This window comes from Lissotriton vulgaris, chromosome 3_1 (assembly GCF_964263255.1).
Source record: "Lissotriton vulgaris chromosome 3_1, aLisVul1.2, whole genome shotgun sequence".
Lineage (NCBI taxonomy): Eukaryota > Metazoa > Chordata > Amphibia > Caudata > Salamandridae > Lissotriton > Lissotriton vulgaris.
Genome location: NC_141689.1, coordinates 2,051,327,662 through 2,051,348,686, shown reverse-complemented (window position 1 = coordinate 2,051,348,686; position 21,025 = coordinate 2,051,327,662). Strand labels below are relative to the sequence as shown.

Genomic DNA, 21,025 nt, shown 5'->3' with positions numbered 1-21,025 from the left:
AATAAAACAGATATCTGGTAATTCCGTGTCCATGAGACTCCATATTTCAACAGCGTGTTTAGGGATGGAGCTTGCGTTGAAATATAATGCTTTTAGTGGTTTGGAGATTTTATTGTGATTAAGATGACATACTACGTGGGTTTCACTTGGTGAAGCTGACATATTAGGACTTAAGATCCTTCGCACCCCTCTAATTGTTACAACTTCTAGTAGGGCTGAGTGTTTGAGAGATGAATAATTAACATCGTTCAGCTCCTGACTTGAGTGTTTGAACAGAGTCATTTTGATAGTTCACTAATTTAAAAGGAGGCGGCGAGGGGAAATGTGAATAAAAAAATAAAACAGGCATGGGTCCTGTCAGCTGGCAGAAGTTGGGCGCAGACGGGCATGCCTTTGGTGCGCCTTAGTACGGACCTTTTTATTTCTCTTACATACTATGGCTCATAAGTAGTGATGTTTTTGTTTAATGTCCTGCCTGCGATCAACTCGGTCTGCTGAGCGTTAGTTTGGTGAATAGGAGGGTGTCGGCTGTTCTGTCAGAAGTCTTTTTTTGTAGAGCATGGTGTTGAAACCAAATCACTGAAAACTGAGCGAAAGAAAGAAAAAAAATAATAATCCCCTAGTCGCACAACAAGTTTTTTCTTCTTCCCACCCAGAATAGCCGCTTTCACTATTACTCACACATATACTATAGATTTCTTGCTTTCACTATTACTCACACATATACTATAGATTTCTTGATTTCCATCTTCTGCTGAAACTCCTTTGAGGACACCTAGGATACAGTAATAAAATGAAGTCTCAAGCAGACTTATAAAGAAATACGAACATTTTGCATTATATATATATATATATATATATATATATATATATATATATATATATATATATATATATATATATATATATATATATATATAATATAATGCTAATGAAAATTGTAACTGAAATTTCAGATTGGAACTATATAACTATTTTACTTTCCTAAAATTGTTCCTTAAATAACTTCTGTATTTAAACCTTACTTGCGTTTGGCGCTGTGCCAAAGAAGAGCCGACAAAGCTTAGCCGTGGAGTCCAAACGCAAGATCCAGGGCGTTGTGAAGCTAGGTAAGGGTTCTTAGTTACCAGCTCGCATTCACAGGGAATCCGGAAGCCTAAGCACTTTCAGGAAGTTGGGTGTTTATATACTCATGCCACACCCAATATGGTCATTATTCTGCACAAAGTGTAGTAAGTAATGACTGACACCCTGTGAAGTCTAAGTTCTTTGTTCTCATAAGAGGGAGAGCAGCAGACGCAAAGCTAGTGAAGCTGAAAAATAGCTGTCAGTGCCCACGGTTCCCCCACCGGACGTTAAAGTCTTGGCATTCTCCCCACACGCTCGGTAGCAACCTCACGCAACAGGAAGAATGCCAACACAACATCTCCCCTTTTTATACAAAGAGATAAAACTTGAGTAAACAGATAAGATACTGTGCGAACCAAAAATACAAGTAGGTGCAATACAGAATGAAACATAAAACACAATAGCATAGAAAGCAAGATAATACTTTCAGGTACAAGAATGTAATAATTAATCAACAATGTAATCATTGTAGTACCACATGCAATGCCCTTGCCAGATGGGACTTTGGTGGTGCATTCCGAATTTACATCAGACTCACAAGGCGTAGGGGTCCTAATTAGGAAACAATTACCACTCATTATCAAGTACACACAAGCAGACAACCAAGGCCGCTTTGCAGCAATTTTGTGTCAGTGGGAAGGGCATACTAATAATATAGTTGCCGTATACATTCCCCCTGCACTTCACTTGTTAGTTTTTCCAGCGCTTAGTGCATTCTTACGTAGGCTCCCAGAGGGAAAATTAATAGTTGGGGAAGATTTCTACACTACCCAAGATAATTCGCTAGATCGCACACCTCCGAGACAACAACACCACACACACTCCAAATTTGCAGACTTCCTGGAGACAATAGGTCTGGTGGACACTTGGCGTGCCCACTTTCCACAGGCACGACAATATACATACCACTCAGGCGCACACAACAGCCTCTCGAGAATAGACAACATACTTTTACTGGCAGATTGTGTTGGGAGTTTTAAGGAATTAACTTCTGCCCAGAGGTATCTCGGACCACTCGCTTGTATCTGTCAAATATGCATTGAACACCTCAACTCAATTTCGTATATTCCCAATATATCCAGGCTATCCAGGCGATTACTACCTATGACATTTGAGCCTGGAGAAAGTCGCTTGACGATTTCCCAGTGTTGTCTGATTGAGAATCTTATGAAATAAAAGAAAGAAAAGAATAAAAAGATAGAGATGGTGGAAAACCGCTTTAAATATCTAGGGATCCACGTCACATCCAACCCAGATGACTTTATGAATAAAAACCTCCTAGTACCCCTACAAAGATTGCGACGAGATGCCAAACACTGGCACTCACTACCACCAACACTTCTGGGGAGAGCGGCACTCTTCAAAATGATGGCACTCTCAAGATTCCTCGACGCCTTCCAAAACACCCCATTCTTGGTTTCACCATCTTACAATCCTTTCTTTTTAGACCAACTTCCCTCGATTTCCAAGGAAGCCTTCCTCACTGTTAACAAAGGTCAAATCAGGATCCCCTTCTGACAGCTGCCCTGCCCACATACTGAGAGAGATATTTTCTGCCTGTCCCCAGCCCCCACTAACTTTCCTTAATAACTCCCTCATGCAGGGAATTGTCAATGACTAGCATAAATCAGCTAAAATAATCCATATTCTAAAGAAACCAGGTGCTGATCCCACTTCTCTCTCTAACTAATCGCCCTATCTCCTTTCTCCATTTCCTGGGAAAAATTCTAGAATGCCAAGTCACCAAAGTTCTCAGCACCTTTGAGGAAAGCCGCTTTCTAGCTTCCCATCAGGCTGGCTTTCGTCCGTCACACTCTACCGAAATCGGTTGTTCTTTCCGTCCTGGACGAGCATAGAGGGGGCGCGGATACCAACTCGCCCCAGGCGTTGGTTCTTCTTGATTTGTCCGCCGCCTTTGACACGGTCCACCACTCCATCCTTGTCGACCGTGTCGGAGGCGCCGGCATCAGGGGACCCGCCTTGGCCTGGCTTACCTCCTTTCTAGGGAACCGTACTCAGGCTGTCCTCCTACACGTGCCGTTCACTTTGGGGTACCACAGGGTTCTTCTCTTTCCCTCCTCCTCTTTAATCTTTACATTCTCCCTCTCATTTCTGCACTGCAACAGATGGATGTCACGGTATTCAACTATGCCGACGACCTCCAGCTGATCTTTAACCTTTCTCCTCTCCCTGCTTCTATCCAAAACTTTTAAACCACCATGACCTTTATCAGTGACTGGATGAACGGCAGTCACCTCAAATTAAACCCCGACAAGACCGAACTGGTACTCTCGGGTGGCAGTTCCAACCCCTGGACCTCTATTTTCTGGCCCCTTTCCCTTGCCACCCCCCCCCACCTTCCCCCTCTGTAAAAACCCTGGGGATCAAAGTCAACAACGACCTCACAATGCGCTCTCAGATCAGCATTGTGGTATCATCATGCTTTCGGACACTTCGCACCATACGCAAGATCTCCCGCTTTTTTTCTTTTGCAGCCCTTAAACTTATTCTTCTGCCCATGGTCATGTCACGCCTTGACTAGGCAACATCTTGTACATCCCTGCCCCCGCTTGTGACCTTTGGCGCCTTCAGCTTATCCAAAACCATGGAGCTCGACTTATTTACAAACTTCCAAAATTTCACCATGTCACCCCTCTGCTAAAAACCCTGCACTGGCTCCCCATTCTTGAGCGTTCTCTATTCAAGATGGGCTGTACGACTTTCCAGGCCCTGGCAGGCACTTCACCAGCCTACATTAACTCTAAAATTAAAGCATATGTTCCTACCAGAGACCTGTGCTCTTCCTCCCAACTATTATTATGTGTTCCCCGCTTTAGGAAGAAGAAATCTGGGGTCTTGAAGTTCTCGACCTTGGCCCCGCCCTTTTGGAATGCCCTCCCACTCACTATCAGGTCCATTCCAACTTACCTAGACTTCCGTAAAGCCCTCAAGACTTTCCTCTTCTCACGTGCCTTTTCACCCTAGGCGGCCTTCTCGGTCTCACTTCGGGCCTTTCAGTCCTGATCGCCAAGAAACTGCACGGTGATCGAGCGCTTTACAAGTCTTTTACCTTCAACTTCTACTTTCGAGCAATAGAATCAGAAGTAAATAGCCTCCTTTGGGGTGGAAAACCAGCATGGATAGCCATGAGTGAATTAGTTAAGAGGTGGTACGATGGCAGCATTGCACTCCCAAACATACAGACATACTACTGGACATCCCAACTGATTGTGATCAGGGGCTCCACTCCCCCAAAACTGATCCTGCTTTCTGAATGGATAGGCATTTCCTAGAAGAGGAGGAATCAACCGAGCACTTTACAACAAAACCCGAAGAACAACTTCCCTGGAACACACAGAACATACAACCCGCATAACACCGTACTCAGAAAATTGGGCTGGGACAAAAAGATATCGCAAGCCACCCCACTTTGGGAAACCAGAAAACTTGGTAAATTAGGCAACAGCAAGGGATTTCGCCAATGGGATGCTATCGAGATCTCAAGGGTAGGGGACCTTTAGACCAAGGGGAAGACTATTACATTCACTCAACTACAGAATCAATATGAGAAGGCACCCACTGAACTGTTCCATACCACCAGCCACTATACTACTGGAAGCTTCTCTACTGGAGGATAGACTCCTAACCGATCAGATGGATATAAAAGCCAGATCCCTAACCTGGCGTAAAATTATATACACCAGCCAGACCCCACACAGGCACTCCAGGAAAAATGGCAGATCGACTTTGGGGAACTAGATGACACGGACTGGCAGGAAGTGCCAGGTTCCCCGCAAGAAGTGGTGATATCTTCAAAGCTACGCCTTATACAACTTAAAGTGCTCCACATAACCTACTTCACTAGAATGGGGGAATCTGTACTACCACTAATGGAACCCTCACTGGAAGATAACAACCAGAGGCAAAGCAGGCAAAACAACTTATTGTATATCTTTAATATTAATTTTATGTACACAAGACCTTATTGTATGCCTTAATCCAACAAGTCATGTACCCAATAAAAAAAAAAAGTTAAAAAAGAAACCAAATATAATCATTGTAGTTGACAAGCAATTTGATTCGTCTTCCCAGACGTGTGACTTTGGCACCACATTCCATTACTGAAGCTCAGTGTACCTAGCGGCAAAGGTGACTCGCCCTCACCACTCTCCCCTTGTACACCGTCCGTGAGTGTATCATCAACTTGCACCAAGGGTCTTCCTTCCCAATACTCCAAGTTGGAACTGGTCCACCTATTTACATCTTAACAAACGTTTTCATCCCAAATCCATGAACCTGAATAGCGACCACAGCCCCTCTTCCTTGACAAGATGTTGCATTTGGCTAGCTTGCTGAAATGTCAAACCTTGCCATCATCTAATTCAGCACAACACGCAAAGACTTTCCTTACTCTCATAGGTTCAGAAAAAGGTCTGCTCCCTTTCCTCACTAACCTACTTTACTTGACTCATACCCACTCTCCTTCACCCAAGGTTACTACTTCGGTGCTCCATTTGTCAAAATATTCCCTGTACATGTGGTGGGCTTTTTCTAGATTGGTTTAGACAACCATGCCGAATTGTCCCTAGTAAAGGGATTCCTATCCATCAGAATCTTGAAAGGTCTGTACCCTGTTACAGTAGGAGCGATGCGACCATACCAATTTATTGAGTTCATGCTCCCACTTCTTACCAGCTCAAATGGCTGCTTGGATACTGCCCATAATGACCCTGTTAAACCTCTCAACCGCACCATTACAAGCAGGGTGATACACATGGGTCTTCCTTCCTTTCATGCTATTTCTTTTTAGGAAACAAGCACATTTTTCAACCACAAATTGTGGCTCATTATCGCTCAAGAGAGTTTTTGGGATGTCCTCAAGAATACAGTTTCATGAAATTGAACAATATTTGTAGTTTCAGAAGATTCACAGATTTTCAATTCAGGCCATTTAAAATACGGTTGTATGATTAAACAACTACCTCAAATCACGAGCGCCTAAACCACAAAAGCTAAGCAATGACCAAATCATAACCACTAGGTATTGAACCACAACTTAGTGAACCATGAAAATAAATTTGCCCTTTGTGCAATGCACACATACATACATTCTCATCGTTTGTCGGAGATAGGAGGGGCTGGTCACTGGCCTGTCTCATGAACATGCGCCTTCTATGTATAGGATCTACACGCTTCAGCATCGAGCACTATTTATACAATTCAGATAACCTTGCAGCTCCTGTGCCTCCAGGGAGCCATCTTACGTAACTTATTGAAGTCCAGGGGCCAAAGCTCTGTCCCCTGGGCCCGTTTTGATGCCGAATTGTGCAGCATCTTCCCAGTAAAACAGTTAAATACTTAATGTCCTCCCTCGTCAGTTACGTCATGACCAGGAAGTGACTCCCCCGCGCTACTCAAGCACACCATCTCTGCTTCTAGATGCTCTCACTGCATCTAGGAGCTATACTATGTGACACAAACACCAGGCGACTACAATAGCTTCCTGCATCTTTGGCCTACCAAATTCATGCTAAGCAGTGTTCTGTTTGTCTGTCTGTCTGTCCTCCCATCCATCAGTCCGCGTCCCACAGTAGCATTGTACATACTAGCTAACAGTAATACACAGGACTTCTTTACCAATCCAATGGGAAACCTGTGCTCTCAGGTGGTGCGCTTGACCTTTGCTTTTCCACATTGATGTGGTGAGGATTGAGCTCGCTGGCTATGCTGGCTTGGTTGTGGTGGCTTTAGATGGCTTTACTTTGTTGGTGCCCCCTCCAGACATGGTCCTTCTCACAGAGTCACTCCAATCTGCTTGCACCAGGCTGCAAGATTGGTATAACAGCCGTCTGGGTTTTGTGCATTTAAAATAAAAAATGTTTTAACTGTTTCTAATAGTGCTTTATCTGTCTGTTTTGCAGCTTCTTTGTGCTGCAGAAATGGGTGTTTATGCCACCCACATTACTGGTGGACTGGTGTTTGTGATCCGATCCAGAAGTTTCTATCCTCCCTGGTAAGACTGCGCTTGGCTCCCGACCATTGGTAGATCTTGTGAGCCGGCAGGGCTGGGGCAGGAGGCGGGTCTTCCTGGCTCTCCATGCACTATTTAAAGCGATTAAAAAAAAACACATCAGCATAAAAATATCAGTTGAAAACTCCCTACAGTGCTATCTACTGGTAAATTAAAACAGTCTCTCTGTTCAAGATTGTTTATTAAAAATAGTTTATTCAAAGTGATCTTTAAATTTATTACATTTTTGTTCGTGTTTAAAGGTCAGAGTCACTTGTTTAATGAAGTAGTTGTTCAGGAGGTCGTGGTTCAGTTCCAGATCGTTGTTTATCAGTCGTTGTTCAGGACACTCGCTGATAAAAAGATTTAAAAAAAAAGTTCAGGCCGTTTCCCTTAAAATACATGTCAAACACCACCAAGATGTATTTGGGTTCCCCATACCATCTTACACAGGGCCCAAGATGTTAGTGTCCAAATCCTCCCACGGACCCGAAGGTAAAATTTTGTTACCCAAGGGTGGTCTTAACATGACCAGGGATTTATCTGAATTGCTGCAATGATTGCACGTTCTGACAAATTTTTCCATGGCCATGTCCAACCAGGGACACTAATACGAACTCTTAGGTCTATGCTTAAACTTAATGTCTTGATGTCCCTCATGTGTTAGTTCTAGTATTCTCTCCTGAAGGCACTGTGGTGGAATGATCCGGTTATCCCTTAGAAGGAATCCTGAACCAGAGACAGATATTTTATCTCTAAGCTCCCAGAAATTCTTGCATTCGTTCTCAATAGCCTTCTTGTCAGGCCAACCTTGCAAAGTGTAAGCCTTACTTAAAGTACTATCTTCCCTGTAACTAGTTTCCCAATCTGCCGCTGTAATGTTACCCAGATTATGCTAAACACTTGCTACTCTGTATTCCTCCCATTCACAAACATCCTTATCATCACTTTGCAAGGGTGACCTGCTGAGATAGTCAGTCACCCTATTTTTCTGTCCAGGGATGTACTCAACATTGTACGTGTAATCATTTAAGCGGAGTGACATTCTAGCAATACGGGGATTAGCGATGCTAGACCCTTCAGATGTTAACATCTTGACTAGTGGCTAATGGTCTGTACATATTGGGAACTCCTTACCCCCCACAAACTGTCTGAACTTAGATGTGGCCCATTTGCCTGCTAACATCTCCTGTTCTATCATGGAATATTTTTCCTCAGGAGGGGTTAGGGACCTGGAAGCAAAAGAATAGATGCCCTCGATTCCATCACTGGAAATCTGGGAGAGAACCATACCAAGTCCCTTACAGCTGGCATCCATGGTGATCAACGTCTTAGCTCTATGGTCAAATCCTTGCAGAGGTAATGCACCACATATGCTAAGTTTAATCTGTTAAGATTGCCTTTGACACTCCTCGCTCCGTTCAAACTCTTGCCTCTTACATCAGAGCTCTCTCAATTGGTATGTTTTTTCTGCAAATCCCTCTAAATTAGCATAAAATTCAGCCAAGCCCAAAAATTACCCAACCTCATCCTAACACGTAGGAGCTGGGGCATTCTTATTGGATTCTAGGATTTCTTTTTTAGCGGTGATGCCACTATCACCCATTTCTTTTTTAGCGGTGATGCCACTATTACCCAATACAGGTCCTAAGTAAATTAATCTTTTTCCAAACTCACACTTGTTACTTTCAGCAGTTAAACCACAGGCCTTCAATTTATCTAACACATCGTGAAGACTGCTCTCATGTTCCTCTTTGCTCTTGCCCATAATCAACAAGTCATCCTGGAAGTAGGTTGTGCCAGGAAGATCCTTGAAAAGTCTATGCAGGATTCTATGAAAGACTGCAGCACCCATGGCTAGCAGAATGGCATGCGGATAAACTTGAAACATCCTATGGGCATTATAAATGCGGTTAGATCCCTGCTGTCAGGATGTCGAGTCACCTGGTGGTATGCTAAAGCCAGGTCAATTGTGGAGAACCACTTAACCCCTTTAGTTAAAGCCAGCAATTAATTTATTTTAGGAAGGGGGACTTTGTCCACAACTATATTTTTTTGAGGTCTCAAATCTATGCATAACCTCAGTTTGCCATTACTTTTCCTGGCCACCACCAGTGGAGCCATCCACTCAGCACACTACACGGCCTCTATGATACCTTTGGTCTCGAAGCCCTTCAAATCTTTAGTAACTTCATCCCCAACACTGAAAGGGATATTCCTTACTTTATGTGACACAGGTGCAGCATTCTTCTTTAAGACAATCCTATGGACAAAGTTTTTTTAGAGTCATTATGCTTCCTGAAAACACTTCAGGGTATTGTTTATTTTTTAGCACATTCTTCAAATCCAACTCAGTATCATTTACACCCAGCACCTACTCCACGCTGTTTGGGTTTAGAGTAATATCCATGGCCTTTTAATCTACCCATCCCAATACCACAGATCCCACCTCAGACACATACAGTTTGGCCATTGTCATTCTACTCTTAAATGTTAAGTGTAATACACAATATCCACACAATTGGTATGTTCTCACCTGTGAAGGTGACAGGATGAATATCAGATTCAATTTGTTGCTTATTTACTTCGCTTGCAAATTTACTATCCCATACTGCCTTGTTCACGATAGTAAAAGGTGAACCAGATTTTGCGGTAATGCATATTGTTACCCCTCAAATGTCCACAATGCGCAATGGTTTATTCCTAGTTACATTGCATAAGTTTAGAACAGGACACTCCATGCATAGCACACCCTCATCTTCTTCAACCTGGCCTGCGTCAGACAATTCAGAGTCTGACTTGTTATCCACTAGTTTAACCCGTTGCATACTTTTACTCTTCCTCCTACACACCTTTGCATAGTGGCCCATAACAAGTCAGAATAAACACTTCGCTTTAATTACAGGGCAGTTCTCATCACTGGTAAGGTGCTCTCTACCACACCTAAAGAAACTAAGATTTCTGCTTTTCCGATTAACTGCAGGCTTCTTTTTTGTGTCAGACCTGCTTGCATCTTTAAAACCCTTGGCTTTAGAAACTTGGCAAACCACTGTACCCTCCTTAGTTTCACTCGAAACGGCTGATGAATGAGCTGCCTTAGCACATATTCTAGATAGTTCACTCTTTATCATTATAACGTCCTTGAGTGAGTAATCTCCACTCACTCAGTCTTTCCTGTACATTAGTGTGCATGATGACATGGTCTCTAATTAGTTCATCATGTAAATTACCAATTTTACATGTAATCACTACGTTTTTCAAAGCAGACACAGTCTTCAACAGGCTCAGACTTCCCGTGCTTCATCTGGGAAAAATTGAACTTATTGATGGCTATGTAAACAGTGGGTAAGTAGTAGTGATCCAAGTCTTCCAGGGCATTCACAAAGATATCCCCTTCCTCTGCTGATCTGGCCTTCTTTTCCATTTGCATTTGGAGGTAGATGCGTATTCCTTCTGGACCTAGACTATGTAGTAAAAGTTTTTTTACGTGAGGAAGTCAATTCTCCTGAACCCTACTCTTCAATTGCTGATAAATAGTTCATAAAATAGTCTTTCCACTCAGGCCTCTTCATTTGTGGTTCCCCAGGACCAGGCAAGAATGGCAAGGGAGGGGTCAGCGAAAACAATTGGCCATTGAAAGGACAGGTATAGGCTGGGAGCAAGAATAAGATCTGCGTATCACCGTGACACGCCAAATTCCAAAAGGATTTGTACCATAAAGTGTTCGTGTCACTGAATGATAAATATGCCCAACTGAATTCTGAATACCACCAAATAATGGCTTAGGAATAGGATTGTTGAAGAGAGAGTGCAGCATGCGGCCAGCTAATGCCGGCAATTAATTCTCCTTGGGATGTGCTCATCACCGTGACACGCAAGGTATGAACCAGTTTGGCTGCACCCGCATAATGTGACAAGCAGCCAACTCTCCCTGAAAATCAATTTCTCACAGAGGGTGTGCACGTCACCATGACACACCAGACGGAGTAAGTCGCTCAGCTGCAGGCATCCTCGTACTATGAGCAGCCTGCTCTCCTCAGGAGTGTGGTTGACTTGAGCACGCATGCACAGCTTCAGTGCTGGTAGGAGGATCAGTTAGAAAGAAGGCACAGGGAAAATCCTCACCACAACTAATCGTAAAGTACCCGACAGGATTCTCAGCTCTTCCTCTGATACAGAGGTCGAACACAGAGCAGCCACTGATGGTCACTCACAGCCCGAGTGCTGACGAAGGAATATTCAACTGTGGGAAGGCAGCACTAGGAATCAATGCTGGAAGAATATACAAGGCTCGGAGGTCCAGTTGTTGCCAAATTGTAGTAAGTAACGTCAATACAGTTGGGCACTGTGGGCAGGGGCACACGTCTTACCAAGCGGTGGAGTTTTCTGTCGCAACCGCTATGTTAATCTTTAGGGAGCCACTTACTTATGGTGCCGTTCAAACAGTCTTTGCCTCACCAGGGATAGCAAAGAAGAATGTGTGCCAAGAGGACTGCTGTTTATCGCCCACTGTGCTTTCTCTCTCTGGTTCCTCCTTATTTACTAACAAGTATCCTTGTCACACAAAAAAATACATTACTCATGAGGAAGACAATTTTCTATGTCAACATTTACTACTTTATAGACAAAGGGGATGAATAACTATCTCATCTTTTCTTGCTACTTTTTTTTCCATTAATATCAAAACTCAAATTCTTGTTTAGCAGCGATAATACAGCTAAACAGTCTACCTCACAAACCCTGGGTATTAAGCACTAAATCATAAATAAAAATACGCCTTTCTGTTCACAATTTTCAAACGGCATCCGATATCACAACGCAGGCACCATCTTCATTCCAGACAAAAACGAAGAATCACACGCACCTTAAAAAATTGTAAACAAGACCCTTAAAATCAATTCAAATCCACTCATTTTAACACGCATTTGAATACCCAGGTTTACAACCCAAGGAGTAGTGCCCAAAATGTCTGATAGAAATATTGAACATATCGAACCAAAAACCCCAAGGCTACTCTGCAATACTCCACGAGCTTGTTCCCTCATCCATATTGAAGATAAATTATACTACATCTAAATAGAGGGACAAAAAGGCGACCGACACCAAAGTTCAATACCATCCTCTTAGTCCTATAAATAATCAATCACCACCACCACAAACTGGGTGTCCACTCTATTTATAAAAATCGATGATACTCCAAACCAACCACAGACGGGAATGCGAAAGCGGTCATCATAAAACCATAACATAGGTTAGATACAGAGATATAAATGGGACAGTAATCCAATCATTCTTTCTATAATTCCATACAGTTAACCCACTATATGGTCTATTGGCCAGGCCTACCCGAAAACAACTAAATTTCGACATATAATAGTGTTTTCTCAACTTCCTTTTTTTATTGATAGCCACTCCCAATTTTAGTGGTAATTTTTTCCAACACAAACTAACGTCATTTTGTTTAGAATTATTTTCAGTGAAATATTCCACCAAAGGGGCTCTTCGTTTCTTATTTCTAATAGTGGATTCATGTTTATAAACCTTTACCGACTCATTTCACCCACGTACCCCTTATTACAGGAATAAATTAGAAGGTATTATGTTTTTTGCTTCCACAATTAGTAATATGTTTTGCATAATGAGTTAAGCATCTCCGTCTCTGGTTACATAACCCAATCATTCCATCTTTAATCCAATACAGTTTACCCACAATTATGTTTATACATTATAATAAATATATATACCACGCTTTTTTTTAAGACATGTATATGGTTGTTTTCAGTGTTCTTCTAATATTTCTTTTTATAAGCCTGAATAGAATATAAAGATGGTGGAGTGACTGAAAGAGATGAGAACTACCTAGGGAAATACGTTTATTTTGATTGGTAATACCATGTCCCCTTGGTACTCATCAATAAGTAAAAAGTAGTGAAGCGTTGTGCTGTAATAACCTCACCTACCTGTGAAAGGGTCAAACAGCTGATTTACCTCCAGGTCGGAGTAGGTCTTGAGGCAGGAGGGACAATTGAAAGAGGCTCTCGTGGTGGAATCCCTTTCATCAGCTTCTATCTTACGACGGACATGATCAAGCTTGTACTTTACCACATCCACCAGGACTTTGTAATTGATGTAATAGTAATTGTGCCTTGTGCTCTTCCCATTTGCCACAGTTTCCACACGCATCCGACAATTGATGAACTTATCTGCCTTCAGTGTGTTGATGATCGTTCTCAGCTGTTTCTTATCAAACTGGAGGAGTGTGCCGATGTCTTCTTCTTTCACACATGGATACCGTATGAGCACGTCCAGCGTTAGTGCATGTTCCAACCCGTAGAAGCCCCGTACAATGTATTTTACCAGGCGCTTCAACGTGGCAGGCACTTCAGTCAGGGTTTCAGAATCTCCCATGGTCACTGCAGGTATTTACTGAAAGACAGGAACATACAGGCAACATAAGGAAAGCAGAGACTCGGTGCAAACAGCACAAGCCTAGCAGCACACGACAATCAGCAACATGTGATGGCAATGGCGGCCTCCCCACCTGCCTGTTATAGGCCCCCCCCCTCCACCCCCCCCCCCACCCCACCCTAGCATCAGAGGCACAATCTAAAGATACCGAACCACGGGAGGGAAGAAAGCACGAAACCACACATCACGAGGGAGCAAGAGGACACCACGAGATGGTGAAGCCTAAGAAAATAAGAGATAAGGAATGCATGCTACAACACAACACCTCATACCTAACTTGATAGAATCTAGTCATTCGACAATGCAGCAGGTGTGGGAGTCACTTAGTAGAAATGGCTGATAATAGCAAATAGCCATGAACATTTATTATGACCTTATTATTTCATCTAACATCCCGAATGTTTATGGTTTTAATCTTTTATTGATTTCAGACACAGTAAAGAACAGGACCTCCTGCTCCTTAAAAAACAATGCAATACAGACATCAATTGTCAGCAATGGTAGCATTACAGTTCAGTTCAAAAGTCTTTATTTCGAATATCAATTCATAAAAGACAATACATATCAAAACACCATTATTTTATAAAACCATTGCATCAATCATTATCTTAAAAGTATACCTCAGTTTAAAAAGATATTAAACAACCAATTCGATTCATTACAGAGTTAATGCTAGGAGCGGGTCTAGAGGGGGAAACCCCAGAAAAAGGGAAGGGAACCAAAAAACAGATACTCCCCAAATCCACCCCCACCACCTGTCCACAAACCATAAAAATAGGAAGGAAAGAGGGGAATAATGCCAGCTGTGTGTGAGTCACCGTGGCTGCCGGAGTCCTACCCAGCTCCCGCTCCCAAAGCACCCTCCCAGCATTGTATGTATGGGTTGAAGCCGCTATTAGGTGTTTATACAGATCAGAAATTATTTTTTATCTGAGGATCGGGTAATCAGCCACTTCCCAAAAGGAGTTAAGAGGTGCTGAGTTCCGGGTTTAATTTGCGGTTCAAGTGCCCAGTGTAAAGTTGTAAATAATGCATTCGGTCTGTCTCCCGGATACCATAGTCTGCCCTAAGTTGTAGGAACTGGATGATTCCCTCCAAGTCATATAGGTGTCCCAAAGACCGGCATGGGGAGAGCCGCCAGCTTGTAAATTCCTTAGGATCCAGTCCTGGAGTGAAGTCAGGGTTATTAAACAATGGGGTCATAGGGGAGGGAAATGTCATCAGCTCCTGTGGGATAGCAGTGCGGTCCCAGGCCTCCAGTATTGTACTCTTGATGTGAAATGCGTAGAGGTTGGGTGGTCTGTGCTTCTTTCGGAGAAAGGGGATACCCTGTAGGGGCATTGCTGCAACCGCCTGGTCCTGGAACAACCAGTGTTTTTCTGATTCTAGGCGATGCCATTCCACCAGATAGCTGAGCTGTACCGCGTAAAAGTAGAGCTGCAGATCCGGTTTGCCAAACCCTCCCTGTTCCGGGGGCAGGACCGCAACGGCCTGCTTGATCCGTGACTTGCAACCCTGCCAAATGAAGAGTGCTAGATCTGACTGGATCTGCTGACTTCAGCCTGCGGGAGGGCGCAAAGGGAGGGTCTGGAACAGCTAAAGGATCTGGGAGAGAGTTTTCATTTTAACGGCTGCTATTCTTACCAGCCACGAGAAGGGGTAATGTTTCCATCTACCCAATTCTCTACGGATTTGAGTGCAAAGCCTATCCTAGTTAGCGGTGACGGTGGCTGGTATGGTGGGGCCCAGTTGGACCCCTAAGTAAGGGACCGTGGTGCCGACCCACTGGACGGGGTGCTCTTCCTTCAAGTGGGCAAGCGTGGTCACAGACAATTAGATATTAAGGGCAACCGATTTTTCCATATTGATCTTAAACCCCAAGGCCTACGCGAAGTTATGCAGTTCGATAAAGAGAGCCCGCAGAGTCTGGGCAGGGTCAGTGATGGAAGCAAAATATCGTCCGCGTAAAGTCTAATCTTGTGTACGTCCCACCCGAATTTAATCTCTGTGATGAGGGGGTGATGCCTAACTCTCTGCGAGAGTAGCTCCATATAGAGCGCAAAGAGAAGGGGGGAGAAAGGGCACCCCTGCAGAGTGCCCCTACCTATGGCGAAGCGGGAAGACATCTGGCCATTGACCCGGACCATGGCGAGCGATTACAATGTAGGATACGGGTGCGCAGGATGTCCCCAAAGCCAAACCGTTGCAGGACTTGTTCTAGGTAGGGCCAGTGAACCCTGTTGAAGGCTTTTTCGGCATCGATAGCCAGTAACATATTCCCCATGCGTGCAAGACGCTTTTTCTAGGAGGTGTAGTACTCTTTGTATTGTCACTGGTTTGCCGCTGGGAGATAAAGCCCGGCTGGTCTGGCTCCACCAATTGGACCATATAAGGAGCTAATCGTGTCGCAAGGATACTCTTATATAGCTTAATGTCAATGTTTAAAATGGACATCGGCCTATACACGCTGCAGCTAGTTGTGTCTTTTCCGGGCTTCGGGATAACTATAATTGAGGCTTCCAACATTTCCTCCGCTATTGCACCGGATTGGGCAAATGTGTTAAAAAGGTCACGCAGCCACCTGGTTGCAAAAGGCTTTATAGAAGGCTGCGGAGTAGCCATCTGGGCCAGGTGACTTCCCAAGTCGGAGGCGAGAGATAGCCGGGATCACCTCTCCAACCCAATAACCCGGTCTAGTTGGGCAGCCTGAGCAGGGTTCAGAGTGGGAAGCTGCGCGGCTTCCAGGTAGTCAAGGCTGTGTAGCATGTCAAGGGAGTCACCAGAGTATAGCTTAGCGTAGAAATCCCGGAAGGTTTCTGCTATGGCTACATCATCGGAGGTGAGATCACCTCCAGGTGGTCAGATGGCTTGCACCCCTTGCCGCGGTCTCACTTACCATTGCTTATGAGCTAAGAGACGGCCACACCGGTCACCTCCGGTTTAGTAGGAGGTGCGGAGACGAAGGGCCGCATACTAAGCTTTGTCCTGGTCAAGCGCCGCGAGCTGCTTCCGCTCCGTGCAGAGTTGGCGCCAGGCCCTGGCTGCTCCAGTGCATTGGTGCATCTGTTCCAACTCCGCAACCCGCTGTGTGAGCTCAGCCAGCTTCTGGCTGCGTTCTTTATTAATGGCAGTGGAAATCGCTATGAGTTCTCCCTGTAAGACGGCTTTGAGGGCAGTCCACTGTGTTGCCAGCGAGGTGTCCGGGTTAGCATTGAAGGCTAAATTGTTTGAGATAGTTATGGAAGCCTGGTGTAAAAGCGAGTCGCAGAGGCGCCAGTGCCGCAGTGGTAATGGTGCGCATGGAAGTAGGAAAGAGGCCATAACTAAAGAGTGGTCAGATGGGGACGTGGTGAGAACATCGGCGTCAGTGGCTAGTGCCAGCAGCGGGGTGGAGCACAATAAGTAATCTAGCCTGGCGTAGGTCTTATGGGCTCTTGAATAATAGGTGAATGTCCGGTTAAGGGGGTGAAAGTGTAACGATAAGTCAACAAAACTCAGGTCCCAGATACGTGCCAAACCAGACTGAGAGAGGCCCTACTTGACTAGTGCGCTGGCAGGAGCGATCGATAAGATTGTCAAAGACGAGATTCAGGTCTCCCCCCAGCAGCAGGCGCCTTTCGGAGTTTGCTGTGGCTTCAGTGAGTGCGCTATGTAGGAATTGTTCCTGACCCTCGTTGGGAACATGTACCAAGCCTATTATGAGGGACACCCCAGCCACTAGGAATTGGTACGTGAGCAGGTTACCCTTGATCTCTGCTTCTTTCTGGAGTACCTTGCTGTGGAAGGAGCACGAAACAAGTATTGCTACCCCTGCAGACTTAGTGGAGTGTGAGGAGAACAGCTGTGTGGGGAAGGCTCGGGATTTCATCCTGTGTTGATCTTTGTGTAGTAAGTGGGTCTCCTGTAGAAGGCAGATATCAGCTGTTGAGTGTTCCAGATAATTAAGGACAGCTCGATGTTTGATGGGGTTATTCAGGCCCCGGACATTGAGGGTCAAAACTTTAAGTGGACCGTGTGGCATCAAATGTACAAGAAAGGGTTAAGCTGAAGTAGGCGCCATGCAGGCAGGGTGTGCAAGTAGTGTGAGGAGAAGACGGTGGTGTCAGCTTCAGAGGTGGTGCACGCTGCAGGCGAAGGGAAGACGTGGACAAGGGGGACCCACCGAGAAGAATGTAAAGAGGGGGAAAGGAAAAAGGAAACCTAAGATCCCATAACAAGAAAATCCCCAAAACCTGTCCCCAACTTGTGACAGGGCAACAAGTCCAAGTAGCGAAAGTACTCCGTCGCCCCAGGGCAACTGGTCAGTCAACAAAATGGGGGCCGTCGTATGGTCAAAAGGAGTTTGCACCCCTGCTGCCCCCTGCAACCAGCAAGGATGCAAGTAGAAGGTCTGGCAGATCAGAATCGTTCATTTGGCAGTTAAGTTCTCTCCGGTAAGGGCCTCAGTGGCCGCGGATAGGGCTGCTTGTTGACCCCTGGCAATCTCTGATTTGGGCGGTCGCCGGGAGCGTTGTCATTAGCTCGCTTCAGCAGTCCAAAGGTCTCATCGCAAACAAGGTTGCTTATCAACAAGTGTTGTAAAGGAAAAGTTTGATAGGAGACATCGTGTGAGACTTGTGGACTTGGTTATTGGTGAGAGTTCTTATCAGGAAACCCAGTAGAGTGAAAAAAGGAGAACTTACATACATTAACCCTGTACAAGTCGGGAGGTTTTCAAAGGTTCGGTATGAAATTCTGTTAAAAAGGTAGTGCAGTGGAAGATGCTTAATGAAAGTCACTCCACTACAAGCTAAACAAGTTTTGTCTGCAAAGGGTAATTATGGTAGTGGGAGTGATTCCAAGACTACACTTGACAGTTCATGGTGGCTCAAGTCTCAAAGGTCAGTTTCTCATCTACCCAATATATCCACACAATGTTGTCGGTTGCCTACCACTTCAAGTGTTAGCTAAAATTCATCCATTTTAGTTGATTATTTCGTGTCCAGTTCAAATTACATTTCGGCTGATTTGAGCAATAATACGGTCTTAGAAACCTCACCATCTACCACTTCTAGGATCACTCAAAACTAAGTTTCCATGCCTGTTCGCTTTCAGAATTTTATGTTCATTAATGTTTATGTATGAGAATTGCAGTTTTGTTTAGTAATTTATGGGGGGGGGGGGGTGGAGTGCACAGTTGTTTTCACTGTTTTACACTGCATCCTTGAAATGAACAGGAGAAACGCGTACTTCGCATAGCTTTTTTCCCCTTTTGTACTGCATTCATTTCCAGCACGGATCTATCCATAGAGGTTTGTTACAACTTCTCAGTGGGAGTTGCTTTGAAGGAGGTCCGTGGTGAGCTGGCTGGCCGTGAGCTTCTTGAGTTGATTGAATAAACTATTAGGTTTTCCTGAACCCTGAGGTCTCCGCTTCTTTCTTTACAGTCCGCCTTTGTTGGCTGCTAGCAACGTCACCCCCTCCCCCACACCTTGGCTCCATTCTAAGTACTTTCTCTCACTTTCCCAGCTTTACCACTCTATGACCACTATCCCCAATCACCTTCGCCAAGTGGCATATGGTACGGTCTCCTACTCTAGTTACCTAATGGACCCTCAGCATGTAACTACCACCAATTGCCACCCATGAAACGCCTATTTCTGAGCCTCAAATTCCCCAGCTCAGCTCAGCCTGCTGAAAAATACACACTTCCTTCAAGTGCACCCTGGTAAAGCATCCTTCCGTTTCTGATGCCGCATCTTTGTTCTTCGACACCAATTAACCACCCCCTTTCACAGTGTCTATCTGTGCCCAGTAAGAAATGTGTTACTTACCTGTAACTGCAGTTATCCAGTATTGGTGTCTTTCATAGATTCACATGCCTGAATCATTCCCCGTCATCGAGATGGGAGTCCCCGGTAAATAGAAAAGTAATGTCCTATAGACATACATAGAGAAAAGTAGGCCTAAGGGCCTTACCTTAGTAGCCTATGACCTTTTGTAAAAAGTACCAAACTCTAGAAAGTAGCCAATCAGCTACCATCTCCCTCTAGAAGCTTCCTCCCAGGAGCCTCAGTCTCTCAGATTTTCATACGCACCAAGCTAGGTAGGCGTAATATATGATAGACAGAGAGAGAGGAGACCTTCCTGGGGAGGCGGGAGGGTTGCATGTGTATCTATGAAAGACACATACTGGATAACTGCAGTTACAGGTAAGTAACGCATTTCTTATCCAGTATTATGGGTGTCTTTCATAGATTCACATGCCTGAATCAGAGTAGCAAGCAATACATTATGCACATTTGTAATGAGACAGTATAAGCAGTCTGAGATAATACATATCATACGACTTGCAACCATCAACAAGTGAATATAAATAGAAGAAAATGTGCATACCAATAAAGGATGGAGGGAAGAAGGAAGGCTCATCTCACTGGAATAGATGGCGAAGTACAGCCTGGCCTACAGCTGCATCCTGCATCAGCTCTGTATCCAGGCAGTAGTGCCTGGTGAATGTATGCGGCGACTTCCAGGTCGCTGCCCTGCAAATGTCCAGAATGGGCACTCCAGCGAATAGTGCTGCCGATGTGGACACAGCTCTTGTGGAGTGAGCTCGAACTGTGGACTGTAGTGGTCGTCCAGCTTTATCATGGCAAAATGCAATTGCAGAGGATATCCATCTTGAAATGCTTTGTTTAGAAAGTGGCATGCCTTTTCTTGGTCTGCTGAAGGCAATGAAAAGCGGTTTCGTTTTCCTGATATGTTTTGTTTTGTCTAGGTAGAATTTAAGACATCTTTTTAGGTCTAAAGAGTGAAATGATCGTTCCGCTGCAGAACTGGGATTAGGAAAGAATAATCGCAGGACTAGTGGCTCATTTAGGTGGAAGTCCGAAGGGACCTTGGGAATGAAGCGTGGATTAGTCCTTAAAATCACTCCATCTTCTCTAAACTGCATGAAGGGATCTTGAATGGTAAGAGCTTGCAGCTCGCTGACCCTTCTTGCTGAAGTCAAGGCTAAAAGTAGTGCTGTTTTCCATGAGATGTATTTGAGATCAGCTCTATGGATGGGCTCAAATGGATGTTTCATTAATTGGTTGAGTACCACATTAAGGTGCCATGTTGGTGGAACTGTGCGTGGTCAAGGAAAGGATCCATAGAGTCCTTACAGGAATTGCTTAATTAATCTGTGGGACCATAGCGATGTTCCTTTTGATGTTCTCGTGAAGCGAGAGATGGTTGCCAGATGAACTCTGATAGATGCATGGGCAAGTCCAGATTGTGCCAACTGTAATAAATATGGTAGGAGCTGTTCCGGAGTGATTTGAAAGGGATGGAGGTCATTACCCATACACCAAACGCAAAAGCGTTTCCATTTTAGTGAATAAGTTTTGTTTGTGCTATCAGCTCTTGCCTTTGCTAGGACATTCTTGCACTCCTGCG

At 44.5% G+C, this 21,025-nt stretch overlaps 1 protein-coding gene across 1 annotated transcript in view; it reads right to left on the bottom strand.

The window, feature by feature from the left end:
* LOC147728792 (general transcription factor IIE subunit 1-like) overlaps positions 1 to 13,563 on the bottom strand; it is an 83,401-nt gene extending 69,838 nt beyond the window's left edge. Inside the window, exon 1 of the mRNA XM_086963339.1 lies at positions 13,099 to 13,563. Within this exon, the coding sequence (XP_086819465.1) occupies positions 13,099 to 13,546 (448 nt within the window). The 5' untranslated portion in view covers positions 13,547 to 13,563. The remainder of the gene's footprint in view (positions 1 to 13,098) is intronic.
* Positions 13,564 to 21,025: the final 7,462 nt, after the last annotated feature.